Raw genomic sequence first — 23,547 nt, forward strand, 5'->3', positions numbered from 1 at the left:
AAAGAAGGATAGAGATCTTCGCCCACCTTAGACGTCCGTCCTCTGAATGTCCTTCTGTGGGAGGACAAATTAAAAATGTTCATGCTGCCCTAGATCCTGTTAGCCTGGGGCCGGAACAAATGGATGGTGTACTTGGACCAGTCGGGCACATATTTTCATATAACCGCCCTGCAGTCCCACAGACATTACATCCAGTTCAAGGTAGAACAGGAGCATTTTCAGGTTGCCATGCTCCCCTTCAGCCTCACCTGTGCTCCTCGGGTGTTAACAAAAGATATGGCAGTAGTCGCTGCAAATATACAGAATTCAAGATACCAGTTATGCAAGACTGCAAGACTGGACACAAGTCATCCTAGTGGCTCAGAATTGAGCCAGGAGATTGTGACACCCAGAACTTCTCTGTATAAGCATTGATCCTCTGATCCGACTACCATATCAGGAGGATCTTCTGTCCCAGCAGCAGGGTAGGGTCCGGCACCCAAAACTCTGCAATATACACTTCTATGTGTGAAGATTGAGTGGCTGCAGTTACCTGTGTTTGATCTGCCCACTGAAGTAGTGGATGTCTTCCTTGCTGCCAGGCGCCCTTCCACAAAGTGTATTTGTGCTGGGACTAAATTCTGGCCTGTTGTGGAGGTCCACAAGACAGCCCCTTTACAAGCCAATGGTCTAGTGTTTGTTCTGTCTTTGGCCCAGTAAGGGTTCACAGTGAGCACTATAAAAGATTATTTGTTAGTCCTTTCTGATTTTTTTTTTTGCATTTGCCGGACCTCTAGTTCTTGTTAAAATCGCTTTTGTGCTGCTGTTTATTAAAGGTTTGACACGTATTCCCTCCCAAACCATGTGATGCCACAGTAGGACCTTAACTTGGTCTTGACTTTCTTATGTGTATTCCTTTGGAACCGACACACAGCTGCTTGCTGTATCTTCTGACTCCAAATACTGTCTCCCTGCTTGTGACCACCTCAGCTCGTTACATGAATGACTATCAGGCACTGTTTGTGCAGCTGCTCTACACCTTCTTTCTAGACAAACTGGTGCTGAGGACTCTGGCAGCTTTCTTACTTAAACTCATGACTCACTTCCATGTTGGGCAGCATTCTTTGTCCTACCTCACCTCTGGAAAGAGGAGAGGCTTCATCGATTGAACCCCAGAGTAGTTTTAAGATTTAATGTTGATCGTACCATGTACCACTGTGAGGACAGTCAACTTTTTGTGGAGTTCTCCAGGGTGAAAAAAGGGAAGGCTACACAGGATAGGGCTCTGTCGATGTGACCATGTGACACTGACCAAGAAACAGTCGCCAGATGTTCTGAGAGTCCATTCCATCAAGACTAGGGCTGCTACTTTTACTTTGCCACAAAGAGTGACTGTCCTTAACATCTTCCAAGCTGTTACATGGGTGTCTGTGCATTTCTTCATCAAGCATGGTTGCTTGACAGCTAGGTCCAGCTGGAAGATTATTCAGCCCTCTCTATCTTTTTTGTTCAAAGTCCATGCCACAGACCCTCCATCTGTGGAGGTACTGCTTAGGTATTTATTCCAAGGTAAGAAATCTGCAGTTTGAATTAACTAGAAGAAAAAGCTATTTATCTATAGTAATGCTTTTTCTGGTGGGTACTCTAGCTGACCGCAGATTCCTCACTGCCCTACTACCTCTCTGTTTTGGGGCGTGGCCTCTTTTTAACAGCTAAAAAGGTCCTAATTTAGCTATCGGTACACTGGTACTACCAATTATTCATGTACTACACATGAGGCCACAAAGATACTCAAAAATTGACTTCAATTTGTAGGGAAGGCGCTTATATGTGGATCCACTTCATGACTTCCAAGGAGTCAAGCATGGTACCACCTAGTGGTGGGCAGGCCTATTGCTGGTGAAAGCTTTCTGGATCCAGTCTAGTGTCTGGGAGGTAGTCTTAGGAGAGGAATCTGCAATTAGATAGAGTATCCACCAGAAAGAGTGATACCGAAGGTAAGTAACTTACCCCTCTGGATTTATTTAGTAACGAATATGCATCACGTTTCTGGGAAATTATGAAGTACGTATTTTCCCCCCTGGTATTTCCATTTATGCCATTGGTGATGAATGTCAAGGGATTTGCTGGATTTTCCAATTCACCTAGATATCTGGTGAAGTGAGCTCTATTTGCTAGTAAAGCGCTTAGTAGAGGTTGTCCTGCGTGTGCAGCTAAACCAACTGAACAGTGAATGTGAATCATTTGAATGTGATGGAGTGCTAACTTTATACCTTTATGTTGTCAAAATATTTGTTGCTGATGATCCTCAATAAAGCTTCTGTATCAATTGGTAAATATCCTGTTTAACTGATATTGGTTATTCTCTCTGAAAAGTAAGGCCTGATGTGTCAATTCTAGAAAACGAGTCCAGTAGTATTTAACATTTTGACTTCTGTAGGCCCCCTCTGAACATTACTGGAATCCAGGGACCCACAATGAATCATTATTGAATCGGAGGACCCACACTCCCTCATTACTGAATGCCGGGAACCTCTGCATAAGCATTTTTAATGATTTGAAACTCAAAAAAATACACACAAAAATTGAGAAACTAGCATTCATCATGCAAATACATAAATGATGAACTAATTTATTTAATTCACATACAAATAAATAGAATTTTAAAGGGAAGGTTAGAGCTTTTCTAAATTAAATTCAGGCCACTCACACTATATTCTGTTTGATGCACTTGACCCGCTCCCACAAATCAATCTGAGGATTCTAACTTAATCTTTAGACTCCAATTTCAAATTCCTTCATGTAACGTTATTTCAAATTCCTTCATGTTTCAATCAATGATGGTTTTGTAGAGCGTACTACTCGCCCTTGAGGGTCTCAAGGGGCTGGGGGGGGGGAGGAGAGGGTGACCAGATCTGTTGGGGTCATTCGAAGAGCCAGGTCTTGAGATCCTTTCTGAATTGGTGCAGTGTCGGGCTTTATCGGCGGTGAAAGGGAAGTTCGTTACATATCTTTGGCTGCGAGGTGGGAAAAGGATCTTCCACCTGTTCTGGTCCTCTAGAAATGAGAGACCGTGGCTAGGGCGAGGTCGGCTGAGCAGAGGTTTCTCTTGGGGGCGTGGAAGGAGATTCAGTTGAGATATTGGGGTCTGGTGCTGTGGAGGGCTTTGTAGGCGTGTGTGAGCAGCTTGAACTTTAATCTTCTTTCGACAGGGAGCCAGTGGAGGTCGCGGAGATGTTGGGTGATGTGGTCATGTCATGGGATGTTGAGGATAAGTCTGGCTGTGGTGTTCTGGACAGTCCGGAGTTTGTACAGGAGTTTTTTGTTGATTTTGGCGTAGAGAGCGCTTCCGTAGTCCAGTCTGCTTGGGATAAGTGCATGGCTGACGGTTTTCCTGGAGTCTGGGGGGGTGGGAGGCACTTGAGTCTTGCGGAGTATGCAGAGGGTGTTGAAACATGCGGTGGATACGGCATTGATCTGGTGGTTCATGGGGAGTGAAGAGTTGAGTAGGATGCCGAGGTTGCATGCGTGATACATTGGGGTGGGTAGGTTCCAGAGGGTGGACGGGCCACCAGGTTTTGCCCCATATGGAGGGGGTGGAGCCGAGGACGAGGACTTCTGTTTTCTCAGAGTTGAGCTGAAGGCAGCTATTGCTCATCCAGGTCGCAACAGCTTTCATCCCTTCTTGAAAATTACGCCTGGTGATGTCTGGTTGCTTAGTGAGGGAGAGGATAAGCTGGGTGTCATCGGTGTAGGAGACGATGTTGAGTCCGTGGTTTCTGACGATGACGCTGAAGAGTGTGGGGTTGAGAGAGGATCCTTAGGGTACTCCGCATCTTATCTCGGTTGGTTCTGAGAGGAAGGGCGGGTGTCGCATTCTCTGTGTTCTACCTGAGAGGAAAGATCTCATCCAGTACTAGGCTATTCCTCGGATGCCGGCGTCGTGGAGCCTGGTGGCTAGTGTGCGGTGGTAGATCGTGGCCAAAGCTGCTGATAGGTCCAGGAGGATGAGGGCTGCCGTGTGGCCCTGGTCATGGAGGGCGCTGGTGGTTGCGGTGCGGGTGGTCTCTGTGCTGTGGTTGCTGCGGAATCTGGATTGAGAGGTGTCTAATATGCTGTTGGTTTCTATGAAGTGTGCTAGCTGGGTGTTGACGTCCTCTTCAATGACTTTGACAGCAAAAGGGAACAGTGTGATGGGCCTGAAGTTCTTGAGATCCTTCGGGTCTGCGGAGCCTCTTTAGGCTCGTTATCAGTCGTCTAGGAATGTGGCGGGAGCAGTTGATAGTTCGGCATAGCTCGTGTGCAGTGGCGGCCCTGCGGAAGATTTGCGGTAAGCAGGGTTTAGTAGGTTTCACGGAGAGGATGCTCTTCATTGTCTTTAAAGTGTCTTCTGTGGTGAGTGGGATCCAGTTGACGAGGGTCAGTTCGATGGCATTGTTTGGGGTGGAAGTTGAGGCGGTGTTGTGGTCTTGGTCGTCGAAGTAGTCGTAGAGTGCCTTGATCTTGAGGTGAAAGAAGGAGCGGAGTTTGTTGCAGGGGTCTTGGGAGGGAGGGACATCGGTTGTTTCGCTGTTGGGTCTGGCAAATTCTTGTATGATGGTGAAGAGTTCCTTAGAGTTGTGGGCGTTGTAGAGGATTTTGTCTTGGATGAAGTTTTTCTCTGTTGATTTGATGAGTTGTCGGTGTGACATATGGCTACTTTGTAGGTGGAGTGTGCGTCCAGGGTTTCTCCACGTCTTCTCCAGTCATCGGCAGGAGCGCTTGGATTCTCGGAGATCCGTGGTGAACCAGTTGGCTTTCTTGTTGTGTTGTCTCGTGGTGTTCTGGAGGAGAATGAGAGTGTTGGCGCAGTTGGAGATCCATTGGTGGAGGTTGCTTGCTGCTGCGTTGGCATCTGTCGTATTTGGGGGAGGAGTGCAGGAGGCTTTGTTCCAGCTTCTGCGTGGGGGGCAGAGTGTGTGCTTGTGTGCAGTAGTTTTCGTGAAGAAGTGGATGCAGGGGTGGTTTGTCCAGAGCAGCTCCGTGGCGTGGATGAAACAAATGTTGTTTGCTCCGGCGAAGTTGGGGTCCAGTGTGTCCTGCTGTGTGAGTGTGGGTGGAGATGAGTTGTTTCATTCCTATGTTGGTGAGGTTCTCCAGGAGGGTGGTGGTGATGGGAAAGCTGTGGTTGTCCAGGTGGAAGTTCAGGTCTCTGAGAAGTATGTAGTCCATAGCTTACCGAGGCCTTGGGATGTGATGTGGTCTGCAATGCCATTGGTGAATGTGGTGCGTGGTCTGGGAGGTCTGTAGGCAAGTGTTCCTCGGATCGTCATTCTGGGGTTGGGCTAGATCTGTAAGTGGATGTGTTCCATGGGGGGTGAGGCATCGTTCGAGTTGGGTGTTGTGAGTCAGAGGGAGCTTTAGTGCACAATGGCAAGGCCTCAACCTGGGCGATTGGGGCGGACCTTCCTCAGTATCTTGTATCCGTCTGGGATGGCGGTTGTGATGTCTGGTGTGGAGCTGGCATTGGTCCAGGTCTGTGTGAGGAAGGGGACGTCGGGCTTGTGAATCTTGAGGAGGTCACAGATTTCGACAGAGTGTTTGTGCAGGGGAGCGTACTTTGAGGAGGATGAAGCTAAGTGGCTTGTGTGTGGTGGCGTCCGGTGGGTTGGGGGTGGCTGCATACGTCCAGAGGCAGGTGAAGGTGCGGCAGCAGTGTTGGCAGGAGATTGGGCCTTGGGTGTGTCTCGGCATCGAGAGCTAGCAGTTGTGGTTGCATCTAGAGTTAAGGGCGTAGAGAGTGCTGGGGTCGTACTGGCACGGGGTCAGGGGGACTAGGGTCCCTGGCACTAATCACAGTCTGGTCGCAGACGGGCATGCCTCTGGCGCACCAGCAGCATGTCCACTGTATGGCTGCCATTAAGTAGGGGGTTGGGGGAGAGCAGTCAGGTGGGAGACAAGAACGACACGCTGGGGGGAGGGGCCGTGGGGGCAGCAAAAGCAGGGAGGGCGGGAAGATGGAGCGGGTAAGGCAAGAGGGAAAGGACAGGAAGGCGGAACAGTCAAAGAGAAAGAGGCACAAAGGGTGGGAAGGCAAACACAAGAAAATGCAAAAAGTAGAGAAAAAAGCACAACATGAGAAAGCAATCAAAGGCAAAATATGAGGAAAAAAAGGCAAAACAAGAGGCAGAAAGGCAAATGCAAAACAAGAGGAAAAAATGCAAAACAAGAGGAAAAAAGGCAAAACAAGAGCAAAAGGCAAAATAAGAGGATAAAAGGCAAAACAAGAGGATAAAAGGCAAATCAAGAAGCAAAAAGGCAAAGGCAAAACAAGAGACAAAAAACCTAAACAAGAGAAGCAAGGGACACAGAATAGAGCAGAAGACCAGAGTGCTCTTCTACTAGACCACCAGGGATGAGGCTCAGGCAGGAACCTGCAGGTGGAGGAGGGCCTCGAACACCTACCTGAAGGGCTCAAGCTGACGCTAAGGGAATAGCCTTGACGGTGGAGCTGCGCAAGGGGAGAGCAGTGAATCTGACCAGGAGGTCAGAGGTCTTGCCTTACGTTTAAATAACGTTTTAAATGTATCAGTATTAAATTTTGCTTTTTCATTCATACACTTTATTAATCTGTTAATATGTTTTAATTTTCTAAGCATTTGTGGACCCTCGGGGTAAGAACCACTGGGTCTAGTCCACATGTATTAGGCCACGGCCTTAGTTATTTTGCCCAAACCTCCTATAAAGGCTTATTAGTTATGCAGTTACGTGTATCAGGCAACATGCTTTTTCAGAGACCCTCGCCACCTTTTTTACCTACTTAAGCCACTTTATGAGATTGATGTGGCAGAATTCGTATTTACTGCAGAACCTACCTCACTTTTTAACACATATCCTAGTGTGGCAATTTTGTGCTTGCCCAACATCTGGAAGATTGAAATGTTGTGCCATCTTGAAAGCATTATGAATGAGTATTAGTGTCTGTAAACTAATGAGCTCAATTAAGGTTTCTTCATAAGTGGTGTGGCTTAGTACCTTAGTCAGTCCACTAATCTGAGGGATATATCTGTTGGGCAAATTTTGGATAGATGTGTCAGATAAATGTTTAGGAACTATCTATCTTGGTAGATAAAACAAGCTATATGTATTTAATATTTGTGGGCATCTCAAGTGGTAGCATAGGATCATTTACTGGTTTGAACCATTAAATCTTTGAGCATGGTCTCATTTATTGGGTTAACACCTTGGTGCAGCCTGACTCATAGGGCCCTAACCTATGAAATACCTTGGAGCAGTGACACTCATTGTTTGAGTCTTACAACATGACGCACCATATTGCCTACTGGAAGTCAGTCTTTAACCTTGGAGAACTATCTCACTCTCAGTGATTGTGTGCAAATCTCGCATCTTGAAGCATACATTCACTCAGATTGTGAGGGCTTATTCTCTGGAACATAGTCTCTCTTAAATTAACAGATATTCACAGATTTGATCACATACTTAATTTGGATCACACAGTTTCACTCACCGAGAGAGGGAGACGGGAGGGAGGGAAACAGAGCAGAGGGAGTAATTAGAGAAAGTGAAGAGAAAAAAACGAGGAATAGGTAGAAAGTGTAAGAGAAATTGGCAAAAGGAAGGTTACAAAGAACAGGATCACAAAGGCCGGAAGTAGAAAAGAAATAGTGCAGGTCTAAAAAGTAGAAACATATTAATCTAAAAGGAAAGCAGGAAGAAGGGTCGGTAGGGATGAGTGATGAGTGTTAATTGTGTAGGAGAGAGAGTTAAAAAAAGGAAAATTGAATTCAGAGACAAAAGATAGAGAATACGGGAAGAGATGGAAAGTGAGATATTGTAAAGTGGACAGAGCCAGAGATGTGTTGAAATTAAATGGAGATGGTGGGGATCAGCTGAACGTGAGCAAGAGAAGTACAACAGCAGCATTCAGGACTAAGAAGTGTGTGTGGGGTGGATCCTAGCTGCTGGTAGGTGGAGGGTACATCAGTGAGAGTCTGCTGTTTTTTTTGCAGGTGAACATGGATTCTTAGACTGGCTAGTTCTTGGAAATTTTTGTTTTTTTGTGCATTGAGGCTCTCCTTGTGATGTGATGAAAAAAAGAAATATTCTACCCTCTCCTAAAATCTGTATGTCAGCATGCCTAGCACAGACTTCAATCCCCAGCACATATCCGCACATTCACTCTCCACTAGTGTCCTGTGTGTGCCTTGTTTTGCGCGTAGAGCCCTGCTCGATTCATGCCTTAGTATCGCCTTACCTTATGTTTCTATACTTGTCTGCCAATCTCTCTCCAGGCTGTTTCATCAGTGGTTTCTGTCTTGATCTTCAGGTTCACAGAAATGTGGAATTCATATACCCAACTACACAGCATGATGGGAAATGGCCAGTGGCTGCTTTTCCATGGACTTTGGGTAGAGGAGAGGATGTTGAGATGGGCCAGTATCATACTAAATAGCGTTAGCAAGGCTAGATCTGAGGAGCACGCCTTACATAAGTGTAAGGCATTGGAAGGTGAATGTTATAGGTAAACCTAATGACTGCCCTAGCGCTAAGGGCTAGGTAATCTGGAGGAGGCACTGATGTGCCTATCTAGGAAAACATTTCTGCTCTCTGTAAATAGAAAGGTTGATGTTCTGTAAGTGGTAGCCAATTAAAAAGAACGAATTGAAAGAGTAGGAATTGAGATCAAGAAATGGACCAACGAGCCACTGTGTTCGAATACAAATGAGTAGACAGGCTTTGCCCTTCCAGCCAAACAACATTGCAACTCTTGAGCACATTCTGACTCCCTGATAATAAACAATTTGTAGAAAAGCACTGTATCTGTGTAAATAATGAACCTGTTTTTGATAAGTTATTCAAAGTTGAATTTTATATTTTAATTTTCAGCAAAAGCACCTTGAAATTGAAAGAACTTCCAAATGGTTAAAAATGTTGAAGAACTGGGGGAAGTACAGGACCAGTGAAAAGGTAAAAGAATGTTATTTCTGTGTGCTGTAAAATGTTTCTTCGTGTGATTTGGCTCTTACCCATTGACAAACTATTCGTGCCAGATGCATCTTGAAGAAACAGAACACAATTCTATACTTGGTTGAAAGAACTTTGCATGTGCAGTCCTACATATGCTGTTATATGGTTCCTACAAATATAGTAGAACTGTGTATTATCCAACACAAACTTCATAGTATAGAGTCTTAGTCCACGAATACCAGTAAACGAGTGTTGGTGGGTTTCACCTAGCTCACAGTACCATGTTAATTTTTGCTAATATTTGCATACTCTTATCTGAACACAGACTATCCCAATTGATCTGGCAGAATAATGCTTTTGCTATGGTCTCTTAGTATAGTGTATCAAGAGATGGATGTTAGGCAAACATTAGGAACTATTGACATGGGCGATGTGATAAATTATGAAGGTTCTAGTTGGAATAACGTCCAGAGACTGTTTAGCGGGAGGATTTCTTTGTCTATTCTACAAAACTAAGAATGGGAGGGATTTGGCGGTTCTCCTTTAGTCGGTAAACTCCGTATAGTGGTGCGGTGCCTAGAGAAAAACGAGATACAAGGAGAGTGTCAAAAAGCCCTTTACTGGGGTTTCCCGTCCCTTTTTACTAACCCTCTCCAAACCTGTAAACAATTACATACCTGTGGGAGCCACACTCCATTAGGATTGTGGCAGGTCAGCGCATTGAACTGGCGGCGTCACTCCTCAATGGGCTTTGGACCTACGATGTCAGATTTCAGGGACTTCTCGACAGTGGGGTCGAAAATCACATTGATCTCACAGCCGCTCGAGTCAGGGTCCTCAAACGGTCTTCGGGGTTCCCTCCGAAGTGCAGCAGATACCTCCTTCCAGGAAACCGATGCCTCAAACTCTCTCTCGTCTGCTTTTAAGTCCTTTGTGCTCTTGAAGCCTCCTGCTGGCCATGCACCCTGCCTAAAGGAGAAGGATTTTAAAGGCTCTGTGCTCGTCCTCAGTCACAAAACATACATCGGTGGTAGTGTCACTCCCGGAGGAGGGGTGGGTGGGCAATACATAACCTCTGGTGATTCATCGTATTCCTGACACATCTCCCTCATCAGATTTTCCCGACTGGGGAAACTAGGAAACCAGGAAAGAAAGTCTGCATTGGTTTGATCGCTGCCCTTTCGCTGTAGAACCTCAAACCAATATGGTTGTAATGACAGGAACGAGCGAAGTACCCTGGGGTTGTTATCTCGGTTCCTACTGAGAGGCGTGAGGGGAGCATGGTGAGTATAAAAAAGAAAGTCTCTCCCATCTAGGTAATAATGTAGTTTCTCAATGGACCTCTAAATTGCTGAGCACTCCTTCTCAATAATCGGGTACCTCATCTTTCTAGAATAGCTTCCTACTGATTATATAGTATTGGCATGTTTTGACCTTCAAAGAGAACTCGCTATGTCTGTATGCTATGTGTCTGCATGGGGAAACCATTTGGTTTAGTATGAAGGCCCTCACCCACCAACCTAGTTGGTGGCATGCTTCATCATCGGGCCCCAACCGAGGCACTGAGTGCGCCTCAGATGTGCTGCGACGCCAGATTACTGCGGAGCGGGTTTTTTGGAAGGTGAGTGTGCTGTGTGTGGTAAAGACGTCCAGAGTCTGTAGTTGTTTGTAATAAGGTTTCTTTATTACAAGATTAAGAGTAGTAGTAAGAGCAGACCCTCCACCTCAGCAGCAACCAGTTAACTGCCAAAGTGTAGAACCCACAAGATAAACATAGAGGAACATGGAATATGGAATATTAAGTACAGGTATTCTAATGAAGGCTAGAAAGCCAACCTAAGACAGCTTTGTATTTACATGTGACATCTTTGTGTGTACTACACATCTTCTCCCTTTCTGAGAGAAAAAAAAAACTGATAAAGGAAGCTTATATATAAAAAAAACTTAACGAACAAAATCTTGCAAATAAGTAGGAGGTCTCCTAGACCTCAGCGAACGAGTGCATGTGGATGCATCCTGGACAGGGCGAACTAGTGAAGGAACTGGAGCATCACCACTGCCTGAATTATCAATTCCAGGAATGATTGGGTTAGAAGGTAACTCATTTGCTAGCAAGTAGCCACTAGTAGAACAATCACTAGAAACTGTAATATGAGAGGTGGAATCATCATTAAGTAAAGGAGACAGAGAACTACACAATTTTTCTCTCTTATAGAGTGCAACTCTCCTGAAATTCCAACATTCTCCATTATTAAGAATGACACAATGGTTAAGAACCTTCTTGACTTTGAAAGGCCCCTTGAACTTGGACAAACCCTTCTGTAACCTTCCTAATTTGATCTTAACTAAATCACCTACATGAAAAGAAGGTGAAGACATCGACTGGGAATGAAGTGTATCAACTTTGGTTTCCTTATCATCCAACACATCGCCTTGAGACTGCAAGGTAACAACATTCTTCATCCAAGATGGAAACAACTTCAAACCAGGATCACGCCCTCTCATTAACTGAAAAGGGGACAAATCTCCGTTAGCTAAGGGAGTGGTGCGGTAGGCCCACAACATTTCATTGACCATTTTCCGAACAATGTGCCCACCACTGGAAGCCATCTGAATGATGCCTTTGACTACTTTATTCGCCCTCTCACATACAGTATTGCCTTGGGGGTTGTACAAGGATGTACGATGATGCGAAATACCACATCCTTTTAAAAAAACTTGCATGTCACTGGAAGTGAGTTGTGGACCATTATCTGTAATTATGACAGAAGGTAACCCTTCGTCTTTAAAAAGGTTGCCCAAGAATCTAATAGTACTGGGTGTAGTGATGTCGTTGGTGAAATGAACCACTAACCATCTAGTGAAGACGTCTACAACTACAACAGCGAACCTGTCAGATTCACCTAATTCGCCCATGGGACCAATGAAATCGAGAGATATGGTATGCCAGGGTAAATTGGGACTTAGAATGTGCGCACTAGGAACTACCTTAGGACCAGTTTTTAACCTTTTTTCTCCTTCTCTGCATAATGTGCAATTTTCAATCCAATCAACCACCTGTGAATCCACACCTGGCCACCAGAAGTGGTCCTTAATGCGTCTCTGAGTAAGGGTCTGACCCATATGCCCCTCATGGGCCAACGCCAATAGCTTAGACCTTAACCCAAACGGTGGTATGAATTTCTCTCCTTTGAAGAGTATGTCACCCACTACTGAAAGATCATCTAGAACTTTTACAAACGGTCTGACAGATACAGAGACAGTGCTTTCTCGCCTGGATCCTAATCGGACCAGTTTGATGACCTCTTGAAGAGTGGTATCAACAGCCATTTCTCTAGACCAATCACTGGATGAAAAAACACCTTCACCCACAAAGACTGCATCTTCAACTGAGGCCACAGCAACATCATCCAAAACTAGAGACGCCTCAGAATTGGGAGAAGAACGCCAATCTAAGGATAGTCTTGAAAGGCAGTCTGCCTGAACATTTCTCCACCCAGGAATGTATTCCATGGAGTACTGGAATTCCTGTAACCTGGCAGCCAATTTCATGAGCCGCGCTGAACCTTTTCCCGCCCCACCAGGAGAGAGAACTTTGATGAGAGGTTTATGATCGGACCTTAATATAAATTTCATGCCCCACAAATATGTACGGAAATATTCAACAGCCCAAGATGCAGCTAGTGCCTCCCTCTCTATAACAGAATAATTTTTCTCCGTGTCTGTGAGGGTCCTGGAGGCAAAAGCAATGGTCATTTCTGTCGCTCCCTTCATTTGTGACAACATGGCACCCAACCCATGTGCACTGGCATCCACAGTAACAATTGACTTATTGTGTATATCAAAAGAAGACAACATTTTAGCATCACAGATTTCATTTTTGATATCTTCAAAACATTTTTGTTGTTCAACTGTCCATGTGAAACTCGTACCCCTTTTTAGCAAAGATCTTATACACACAGTTTTATCAGAAAAGTTCTTGACGAACTTCGAATAGTACTCTGAGTCCCATGAATGAACGCAACTGATCCTTGTCACAAGGAGGAGGTGCAGATCGAATAGCCTCACATAAGTCCTTTTTGGGCTTGATACCAGAGGAGGTGATGGTGTAGCCTAGATAGTCTACTTGATCTACCCCAAACAAGCATTTATCTTTGCGCAGGGTAAGCCCAGCACTGGACAATATTTCTAGAACTACTTTGAGTGTGGAATTATGTTGACATTCAGTAAGACCATAGATTAGGATGTCGTCTTGAAAGTAGACTACCCTGGACACCCCTTCAAATATGCCAGAAACCATGCGTTGGAAGACGCTCGCTGCTGACTTGAGACCAAATGGCAGGCGAGTAAATTGATAAGTACCCCATGGCGTAATGAAGGCCGTGAGACTTTTGGAGTCCTTGTGCAAATCAATCTGGTGATACGCACTCCTGAGGTCTAGTTTGGAGAAAAATCTGGCACCATTAAGGGTAGTGACTAATTCTGCTATGTTAGGTAGGGGGAAGGTATCTGCTATGACACAATGATTAAGGGACCTCAGGTCGACACAGAAACGGAGCTTGCCATCCGATTTCTTAGTGACGACAATGGGGGAAACCCAAGGAGATGCTTCTACTGGCTCAATGACACCAGAGTTTAACATGTCATCAAGAAGTGCTTTGACTTCATCTCTAATGACGATGGGAATGCGTCTCACTTTGTGCTGGACTGGAGTCGAGTTGGGTTTTAGTATGATTTTATGTGAGTAGCCCTTAAGACGGCCTAAGCTCTCTCCAAAAACATCCTTAAAGCTAGAGAGTAAAGAGAGTAACTCTATATCTTCTACAACCATGACTTGGGGATCAGCACGTGGATTAACAATAATAGAGAGGTCATATTGGTGTATCCACCCAAGAATAGCAGGACCTGACTCTGAGACATATACTTTTCCAAAGATTTGTCTCGTACAAAACTTAATGTTGGCTTCAAAATATCCCAAAATGTTCAGAGGTTCACCCTAATACCCACCTGGCGAAATATCTCTGGGAATAAGAGGACTTATTCCCCACAAGTTGACATATAGTGAATTGGGAATGATTGTGTACCTTGAACCAGTGTCCACCATTAAGTAAACTTCCTTACCATTTATAATAAAAAGTGCTTTTGGTCTATTTTTCCGCTTGAGTTCTTCATATTGATGATCATTTTTGTCATTAACCACCAATATCTTATTTTCATCATCTTCTACTCGAGTTATATCGCTTATATACGATACTGATGAACGTGCTTTACCCCTGCACACACGAGCGTAATGCCCCATCTTGCCACACTTCATGTATTCTTGTTTAGCTGCGAAACAAAATTTAGAGTCAGAGGTGTGTGCTAAACTACCACATCTTAGGCATTGTCTAGTAATATTAGGCTTAATAGTGTTTTGACCTTTTATATTAACTATCTTCTTGTTGAAGAATTTCTTCTGTTTGACGAAGGCAATATCTTCCTGAGAGGAGACAAACTGTGAATGACAAGATACTTCACTGACATCATTTGACATTGTTCTCTTTTCTAACTCCTTCATACACCCTTCAGATTGTTCAACGACTTTTGCCAAGTCAATTGCTGTTTGAAGGTTCGGGTTTTTTGCTGCCCATAAACGCTCTTGTATCTTTTTATTATTACACTGCACAATGAGCTGATCTCTTATCAGTTCATCTGTCATGTTTCCAAATTTACACTTGACAGACATCTCTCTCAACCTGGAAACAAAATCATCAATAGTCTCACCCATTTTCTGACTCTTTGTGTAGAATTTATATCTATTCATTACGAGGTTTTCCTCTTTGGAATACCTGACTTCAAGACGTGAAACTGCCTCTTTATATTCGTCTAAAGCAACTTGAGAACCAGCTTGAAGTGCCTGCGGCAAATATCTGAAAACTCTTTGACCCTCTTTGCCGAGTGAACTGAGTAGGAGTGCTTTTTTTCTTTTGGCAGAGTATTCTTGTGCGTCTAAAGCATCCAGGTAATTCTCGAACATGGGAAACCAATCTTCCCATGGTATACTGGGCTGACCTGGAATGGCTAGAAAGCTGGGAGGAAGGACAACATTGCCACTTTGTAGAGCTACTTGTTCAGACATAGCTGAAGTCACAACCAAGTTACAACCAATTTATGACGAAGTCTATTAAATATCAGGTATTTTTGAGGTGAGTATTAAACAATGTTATTCAGAAACAGTTTCATGTAAATATCGTAACTAACCTCAGCGGGTGAGCGTTTTGTTAAATATCTCTAATACTGTCATTAAATTGAAATTTTACTTGTGGAGAATGCGCAAAAGACGTGCGCATCGTCGTTGTATTGCTGGAGATTGCTGGAGATGAGTCGGTTACCCAGGTAACAGAGAAAATGGCCTCCAATGCGTGGTGACGTGTGACGTGGCTTCTGTAGCGTCTAGTGCGTCAGGCGCGGTTGAGTGCGTCTTCAAGCGCAGGACAGAGAGCGCGAAGACATCAAGAGAGAATGCGTCACAGTAGCGATCACCAACTCTCCCTGTACGTTCTACGACGTCATCATTTCTGGAGAGACAGGGAGCGGAGTAGGAGACTGGTAGTGGGAAGACGGCAGGACACCGGGGAGTTGAAGGACAAGGTAATTAAGTAAACAAAAACTTGCCGACTGCTTCTGTAGTGCTCCTCGAGTGTAGCGCGTCTTGTCTGACTGCTCCTGTAGTGCTCTTGGAGTGTAGCTCGTCTTCTTGGCCGAATTGTTGTGCTTTAACAGCTCCTAACGCCGATCATCTCATTCGGGTCTGCTCCTATTAGCGAGGGTCCGTGAATTCTGAAGTACGTCGCCAAAATATTGTGGTAAAGACGTCCAGAGTCTGTAGTTGTTTGTAATAAGGTTTCTTTATTACAAGATTAAGAGTAGTAGTAAGAGCAGACCCTCCACCTCAGCAGCAACCAGTTAACTACCAAAGTGTAGAACCCACAAGATAAACATAGAGGAACATGGAATATGGAATATTAAGTACAGGTATTCTAATGAAGGCTAGAAAGCCAACCTAAGACAGCTTTGTATTTACATGTGACATCTTTGTGTGTACTACACTGTGCAGGTGAGTTGCGTGAGATTTTAAAATTCTGTCCTTGGGGTCCCTAACGGTTACTTTATTGGTGGGCCCCAGGCAGAGGTTATAAACAAAGGCTTGGGACGTGTAGGGGTTGACTTATGGTCTCCCACGTCCAGTGTGGTCGACTAGTTTCAGCCCTGCCTTTTTATTAAACTGGCTTTCTTCAGGACCTATGTGTGGGTGTGTTACAGGGATCTATGTGATTATCAGTGCCCTGTATGTGAAGCACGCGCTAAGGTGCTGATATATTTAAGAGTTATTTCCTCTCAGTTTGTACCTGTAAAGGAAAAAAGGACAAACAAGAGACCCATAAAGTTAAACACAAAATTGTCAACCACGCACATGGGTGGGTTAGTGCCTGGTGACTAGACGTGTGAGCGAATAAGGCAGGGAGATAGGCGCTTGTGACGGAACGTGGCAATTGCCGGTTTGGTATATGCGCTACAGGTGCTAGTACCTAGATGCGTAAAATAAATGTGCAGATTATCTACAAGTAGGATGCTTACTCCTGTCTACAGACGACAAAACTCCCTGGACTTCCGCCGGAGGGTCGGGACTTATTAGCACTCTGGAAGTGGAGAAAAAGGAGAAAAAAAGTGATTTCTAAAAAGGAGGGGAGGTCACACGCTGCTAGCGGTAAAGTGCTGCACGCTCAGTTATGGCCAAAGGCAGCATGACTGGCGGCTGTACCGCGAGCGGAGACCGGACTTCTTAATTACTTGGCTGTGTCTCCAAGCCCAATGGAACACCTGTGATCCGGTCGCAAGGTCCGAAGGAACTGAGTGCTTGGAGAAGGAGGCTTTAAGTACCCTCTCTTGATCACAGGTGTAGCTCGTTGAGGATGGGCGTGGTCTGAGTGAGTAGCGTTCTCCCAGTGCTACTCTCAGTGGGTGTGTCTCTCTCTAGCCAGCATCTGTGGGATAGACAGAGAAGAAAGATGCATGCGCTCGTGCCCTAGATGGTTGTCGTGGCAATAGTGAAGAAAAAATAAAATATGTAATAAAGAATTTTATGCAATAAAGGAATTTGCTGCCTTATGTGTTACTAAAGAATAAGGGATAAGGAAATAAAGAAATAAAAGAATAAAATAAAAAGTGTATGACTGGGCAGAGGTGCTGACTCGAACCCCTAGTCAGTGTGGTGGGCGGTGCAGCGCTCAAGTGAGCTATGCTCTGGTATTCGGTAAAGGGGCAAAACACTGGTTACTGGTAGTGTTTAGGCTTCGCATGGAATAGAGGCATGTATGTTTGGCACAGTACTTGCTGGGTTTGTAGAGGTGGCTGGAGGGAACAAGGGATGATTTCTTCAAGCTATTCCGAGGCAAGATGATTATTTCTTTAGGCTGTTCCAAGGAATGTTGTGGGTTGACAGTCTATAGATCCAGCATTGTTCTTTGGTGAGGAGGTTTTTCTCATTGTCAGTGGGGTGGATCAGAATTTGTTCAATTACTGTCCACCGCATATCGTTAGGGGTGTGACCTGTAGTGAGAAAGTGTTCCATGAGTCTGCTGTTGGATTTTTTGCACCGGATCATGCTTCTGTGTTCTGTGATCCATGTGCTCACTTTTCTCTGTCATCCCTTTGTATCTGAGTTTGCACGGGCACTCAATGAGGTATATTAGATTCGTGGAATTGCAATTGGTATGCTTCAGTTGATGCCATGTCCTTCCTGGTTCCAGGTTTAGGGTCTGGCTGTGCTGTGTCAGATGGCAGATGCTGCAGTCTCCACAGGGGTAGTGTCCCGTCACTCTAGGCAGGCCCCACGCATTGTGTAGTGTGGTGCTTGCTGTGCGTTCATTGGTTCTTGGTCGTGTCGACACCAGTTGGTCCCTCAGGCTGTTGGATTTTTTGTAGGCGAATAGTGGTTGTGACCATTCACGACTGCCTGTGTTTAGGATCCTCCAGTTTTTCTTTATTATGTTGGCCACTTGGTTTGAGATGCGGTTGTAATTTGTGACACAGGTAAGCGGCGGGCTGGCCTCAGTGTGTTTATACACTTCTAGGAGGGCGTCCCGGTTTTGATTTTTAGCGCGTTTCTTTGTCTTTGTGATTATTCTCTTTGGGTAACCACGTTGGTGTAATTTCTGGGCCAGGTCGGCTGCCTGTTTTTTATAGTCCTCTTTGCTGCTGCAGTTCCGCCTAATGCGCAGAAATTGCCCGTAGGGCAAGTTCTCACTAAGGGGTGCGGGTGGAAGCTTCCAAATCGGAGTAGAGTTCCTTGCCGTTGGTTTGTAATACGTGGTGGTGGTTAACTTGCCGCCTTTTGAGTTGATCATTAGATCAAAAAAAGGTAATTGGTTACTACTGCTTGTGCTCGTGAAACGCAGAAATGGGTCCCGTGAGTTCAGCCAGGTTAGGAAATGGTGTAGCGACTCCTCAGTGCCTGTCCATACCATGAAGATGTTTTCCAGAACCTATATAGCAGCAAAAAAGAGACTAAGCAGAGGGACTTTAACGCTTGACTTAAGATGTTCTATATTTTTGGTTGTGTTTCTGCATTGGTGAGGAGATTTAATAAGTAGTTGCTTTCCATGATCGTGTTACAAAGCTTACCCGTGAGAAATAATGCCTGTGTACTCCATTTGATATTGACCCCCGTCCACAACAGAAATTGAAACATTACTACATCTACCACCACATATGCCGTCACAGAAGCAGCAATAACAGATGTCACAATAGAAGCTACCACGTCTGTTGCAATAGCAGTGGCCACACTAGTGACCACAGCTGCCACCATAGCTGGAACAACAGCAGTAATTGCTTGCACAGCATGGACCATAGCAGCATCAATTGCGGTGCCCACTGACCACAACATACACAAAAGTGTTTACCACAGCAGTAACTGCAGCAGGAACCGCGGGTGCCATCATGAGAGCAACCACAGCAGCACCTGCATATTTAACCCAAGTAACAAAAACATAGTTGCCAGACCAGGGGGGATCACAGCATCAACCACTGCTGCAAAAGAGGATATGACACCAGCCACCACAACTGCCACCACAGCAAGGGATGATAGCTGTGGTCACAGCAACCACAACTTCAATGGCCACATCAGGGCCCAGACATGACCACATCTGCCACTCTGACAGAGACAACCCCTGCAATAACAGTTGCCGGCACGGAAGCAAGTGTGACCACAGCAGGGATAACAACAGCAGTTGCTACAGCAGCAGAAATTAAAGTAGTGACAACAGCTGCTGCTAAAGTGTGGCCATTAATACAATTGACAGGGGAACCCTACTCAATGGGAGCCTGGGTAAAGTATTCAAACAAAAAAGCAATGGCTCCTGTGGGTAAATACTTTAACAAATTACAGTAATATGAATGCACAATGGCAATGTGAGTGATATACAAGAAGATGAAAGGCAAGTAGATGGTATATGCACTGGAAGAATATATTAAATACCAGCAACAGTAAATACACATGTAAACAATTCACACATTTACATACATTTGTACAATTTCAAAACAGTGTAATCGTGTCCCAAGTGAATACGTTTTAACAAAAAACTAAACATATTCCAACCAATAATAATGAAAAAAGTGACATGAGATTCCTAACATGGATTCGTTTTTTGCAAAGGAAAAGAAGCGACCTGTATATTAATTTTCAAATAAATGCAAAAAGTTGCCCAATAGTGGCAACTTATTTTCAAGAACGGTCCGCTTCTTTTAAAAGTTGTCGATGACGTTTCGACCTTATGAGGATAAAAGGTCTCTTCAGGACTGAGTGAATGTGGGGCACCTAAAAAGTGATGTCAAACGAAATATTTACATTAGGCTGGTGGACCAACGTAAAGTAAAATTGTATATGGTATAGCAGTCCATGTAGGACGGTTATACATTACCTGCTATATTCTACTGCGGATAGGGTATGGTGAATGTGACACCGTGTAGAAAGTGAATAAAAGCAACTTACAGAGATCCCAGCTGCTGTTTACAATTGGCAGTCTGCATCCTATCATAAGGACCAACAATCCAGACTTACCCCTGTAATGACTGGATGTGACGTAAATGTAGCACACAGTCTCGCTGTCGTTTCTTCAACTAAGACTTGGGTTCAGAATAACCTGTTAATATAAGCGCATAGCCAGTGTTTTATATGTGCTTTATGCGTTAAGGATTGTGCCATTTGGTAACTCTAAAGAATTCCCATTTACTGACCTCAAAGCACTCGATGGTGCTGCTGGTGAGGTGATTTTCTTTAATAACGATGTGGCCAACTCGTCTCGAGGCTCAGATAATGCTGGCTCTGTAATACAATGTATCAGACACACTCTGTCAAAAATTGCTCCCGTGCTATTTTCGGCCGTTTTTCTAACGGGAACAAGGGAGGGGGGATGAACCCACATTGCCGTGAACCCTACCTTGAACTAGCCGTGTGACTTTGGACAGTCCCGAGGATACAACCGGCGTCTGCACAATGGCAGAGCTAGCCGAACGACTGTGCGATGCGCGTCCGAAGGGCTGGAACGTTGGTACAGACTATTTAATCGAGCGCGAGTAAGGCGAGTTAGGAACATATTGAAATGGAAGAAATACTCACTCCTTCGCCTCATACCTATACAACATGTAAAATTATAAACGTTATGTGCAGCCATTGGGTCTCATGATAATACATAAGAGGACCTATAACTACATATTTAGCATCTAAATCGGACATGTCTCGAGTTGGATAGACCGAGTACATCATGTATGTCAATGGGACCATTTTGCAAAAAGATGGAAAGTGGCCCCAGTGTAACCTAAATGATTTAGATATAATAGCAATTGCGGGGTATCGAGAAACCCCAAATTTCAAAGTTAAAATTCAACTTACAAAACAAAATTGAAGCACGACACATAGGCTACTAGAACCCCTGTCTAGCTGATCGTCAAATATCCACTGGCAGCGATCGTATTGTGGCCAGCAGCCTAAAGAACTGACAGCAGACCTATTGCATTGCACAATGAGAGGGCGGGCGGGGGGAAAAGGCACGGACAACGGGGGCGAGAAGGCACGGAAAACAGGAGGGCGGGGGAAGGAACGGACAACAGGAGGGCAGGGGAAGGAACGGACAACAGGAGGGCAGGGGAAGGAACGGACAACAGGAGGGCAGGGGAAGGAACGGACAACAGGAGGGCGGGCAAAGGAACGGACAACAGGAGGGCGGGCAGTGTGAGAAATGGCAAAACGGGAGGGAGGGGGGAGGGAGTAAAGAAGGCACCAAAGCATGTCGTGCCTGCAGTAGGAGAGCCTCATTAAAGAACATAGTGCTCACTGTCTAAATAAAACATACCATGTAACAACCGAAGTAAAAGGGGCAGTTGCCATGGGAGGTGACAAATGAAGAGGAGGCAGTACTAAGGACGGACTATCAAGCCCATCACCGAATCAGAAGCCAGTATTTAGGACAATGACACAAGCCAATGACAAATATGGGAGGGACTTCTATTCACCTACTCCTCTACAATAAGTCTTGCAGAGCAGCACATGCTCGCTGGCTCTAGGCTCGACCTAAAAATAAACAGCTGATGAATGGAAAGGCTGGATTAATTTTAGTTTGTTTTATGCAGTGTTCCATTGCAAATAGGGACCTTCTTACCTAAATAAGCCTTAGTCCTACTCCAGTAGAAATAGTCCAGCTCGAACGGCTAACAGGTTTCGGCCTGCTGGACCTCATCACTGAGGTAACGTTTAAATATTTGCACTTATGGCGCCTTACTAAAAAAAATAACGTGCCGCGACAAAGGTAGGTGTGGATTTAATGTTATAACGTAAATGAATACAGACATACACAAATGTGCACAGACTATCGGTGGCACATCTCCTTCTGTCCCTTCTATGCCTGTGCCATGCTTTCATTTTCCAAGCTTGGGGTGCCACCCAGCAGGTTATAAAGTGACGCAGCACAAACGGTCTTTGTGCATGCCTGTGTTTACATTACATAGCTGATTAAAGCCAGATGTATTGGCTGTACTATTGCTTTTTTTAAAGGGACCTACCAACAGTGTGCACTAATGTGGCATGTGCCTAAGTATGGCATATACCTACCTCTTTCTTACAGGGTGCACACCACTTTATTAAACTGCTCTGCTAGGACCACCCACAATCGATAAGGAGAGAGAATGGGTTTAGGTTAGGATAAATGGATGTTCCAATACAGTAGTAGGCTTTGCTCCTGGCCTCTGAGGGCATTGGTCCTCATCCCATTAGGTCAGAAACATGTCTTTTGGTGACAGGTTGGCTGAAACTAGACAGAGGCTACACCAGTATTTGGTAGGTTTTCAAGGGACCCTCTAAAATGTCTCCTGTGTGCATTTATTAATACATCCAACATTGGCACCAGGATTTTTTAAGATGAGATGTTTGGTACCAAACATTTTAGGGCACAGTGAAGCCATCATGGAGCTAGGAAACTCGTAATGACTAGTATCCAGCCCCTGTACTCTCTATGGCTTCCCTGTGTACTTTAAATTTCCAAGAATGGACTTGATATTGTACGGTAATATCTGCTCAGGCAGGTATGTCCACCCATTGGATATGGTGCACCCTGGCTTAGGGCTCTAAGGCCTGCATTAGGGGTGACTTACCTATACCTCATGCAGTGTATGGGACGTGGCACATAAGGCTGTATGCCATGTTGACTCTTTGGTTTTCTCTGCACCAAGACATGCAGCCTGCAGTGGCAATTTGCATGGTCTTGGTGACTCTGGGGTGGCACAATTGGTGTTGCAGCCCCAAAGATTCCTCTTCAGTTCCAATGCCCTAGGTACCATTTACTAGGGACTTAAAGGGGGTTGCTGAAGTTAGTTATGCCAATTGTGGTACAGTTTTTTAGGGAATGAACACTGGTCCTTGGAGCCCGGTTGGCAGGGACCCAGTACTCCTCAGTCAAAGTTGCATCAAAAACTGGGCAAAAAGTGCGGGGATACTGTAAGAAGAACCCAGTGTTCGAGGCATATGAGCTGTAGATTGTACACTTATGCATAGATCGCCATCTGGTGGTGGGCTCGGATTATTGCATGTTGCTTTTGTCTTCGAAGAAGTCTTGTAGTCACAAGACTGGTGACTCCTCCTTCGGTAGACAGTGTGCATGGGCTTCGGCTCCATCGTTTGTTTTTTTCCGCCATCTGGTTCGAATGTGACTTGCTGCGCTCCGGATCGGAATCGTTCTTGAAACCCCTTTGACGCGCTATCATACTTACCGATGGTATTGTCTTGATCGCGTGCCTTCGATGCGCACCCTCGACTACTTCCATTACTCTTCGACGCCTGCGAACCTCGACGCGGGCCGCTTGGCCTACCCGTGCCGATAAAGACGGACGTCGATGGAACGGTGTGAGAAGTTGGCCTGATGTGCAGTGCTCACTATTCTAGTGATCACTATATATCAGTCCAAACAACCCTTATTGATGATTGGTTGTAAGTCAACCTTATAGACCAGCTATCCTAGTAGCATGGATACGAGCAGTCTAAGGCTAAGACTCTAGAGGGCGTGTTAAGCCAGC

At 45.0% G+C, this 23,547-nt stretch overlaps 1 protein-coding gene across 2 annotated transcripts in view; it reads left to right on the forward strand.

Annotated features, from left to right (window-relative positions):
* Positions 1–23,547, forward strand: part of USP6NL (USP6 N-terminal like) — a 1,161,829-nt gene that overhangs the window by 659,134 nt on the left and 479,148 nt on the right. For both annotated transcript variants that reach the window (XM_078676738.1, XM_078676728.1), the window contains exon 5: positions 8,866–8,946. In XM_078676738.1, the coding sequence (XP_078532864.1) occupies positions 8,866–8,946 (81 nt within the window). The remainder of the gene's footprint in view (positions 1–8,865; positions 8,947–23,547) is intronic.

This window comes from Lissotriton helveticus, chromosome 1_1 (genome assembly GCF_964261635.1).
Source record: "Lissotriton helveticus chromosome 1_1, aLisHel1.1, whole genome shotgun sequence".
NCBI lineage: Eukaryota > Metazoa > Chordata > Amphibia > Caudata > Salamandridae > Lissotriton > Lissotriton helveticus.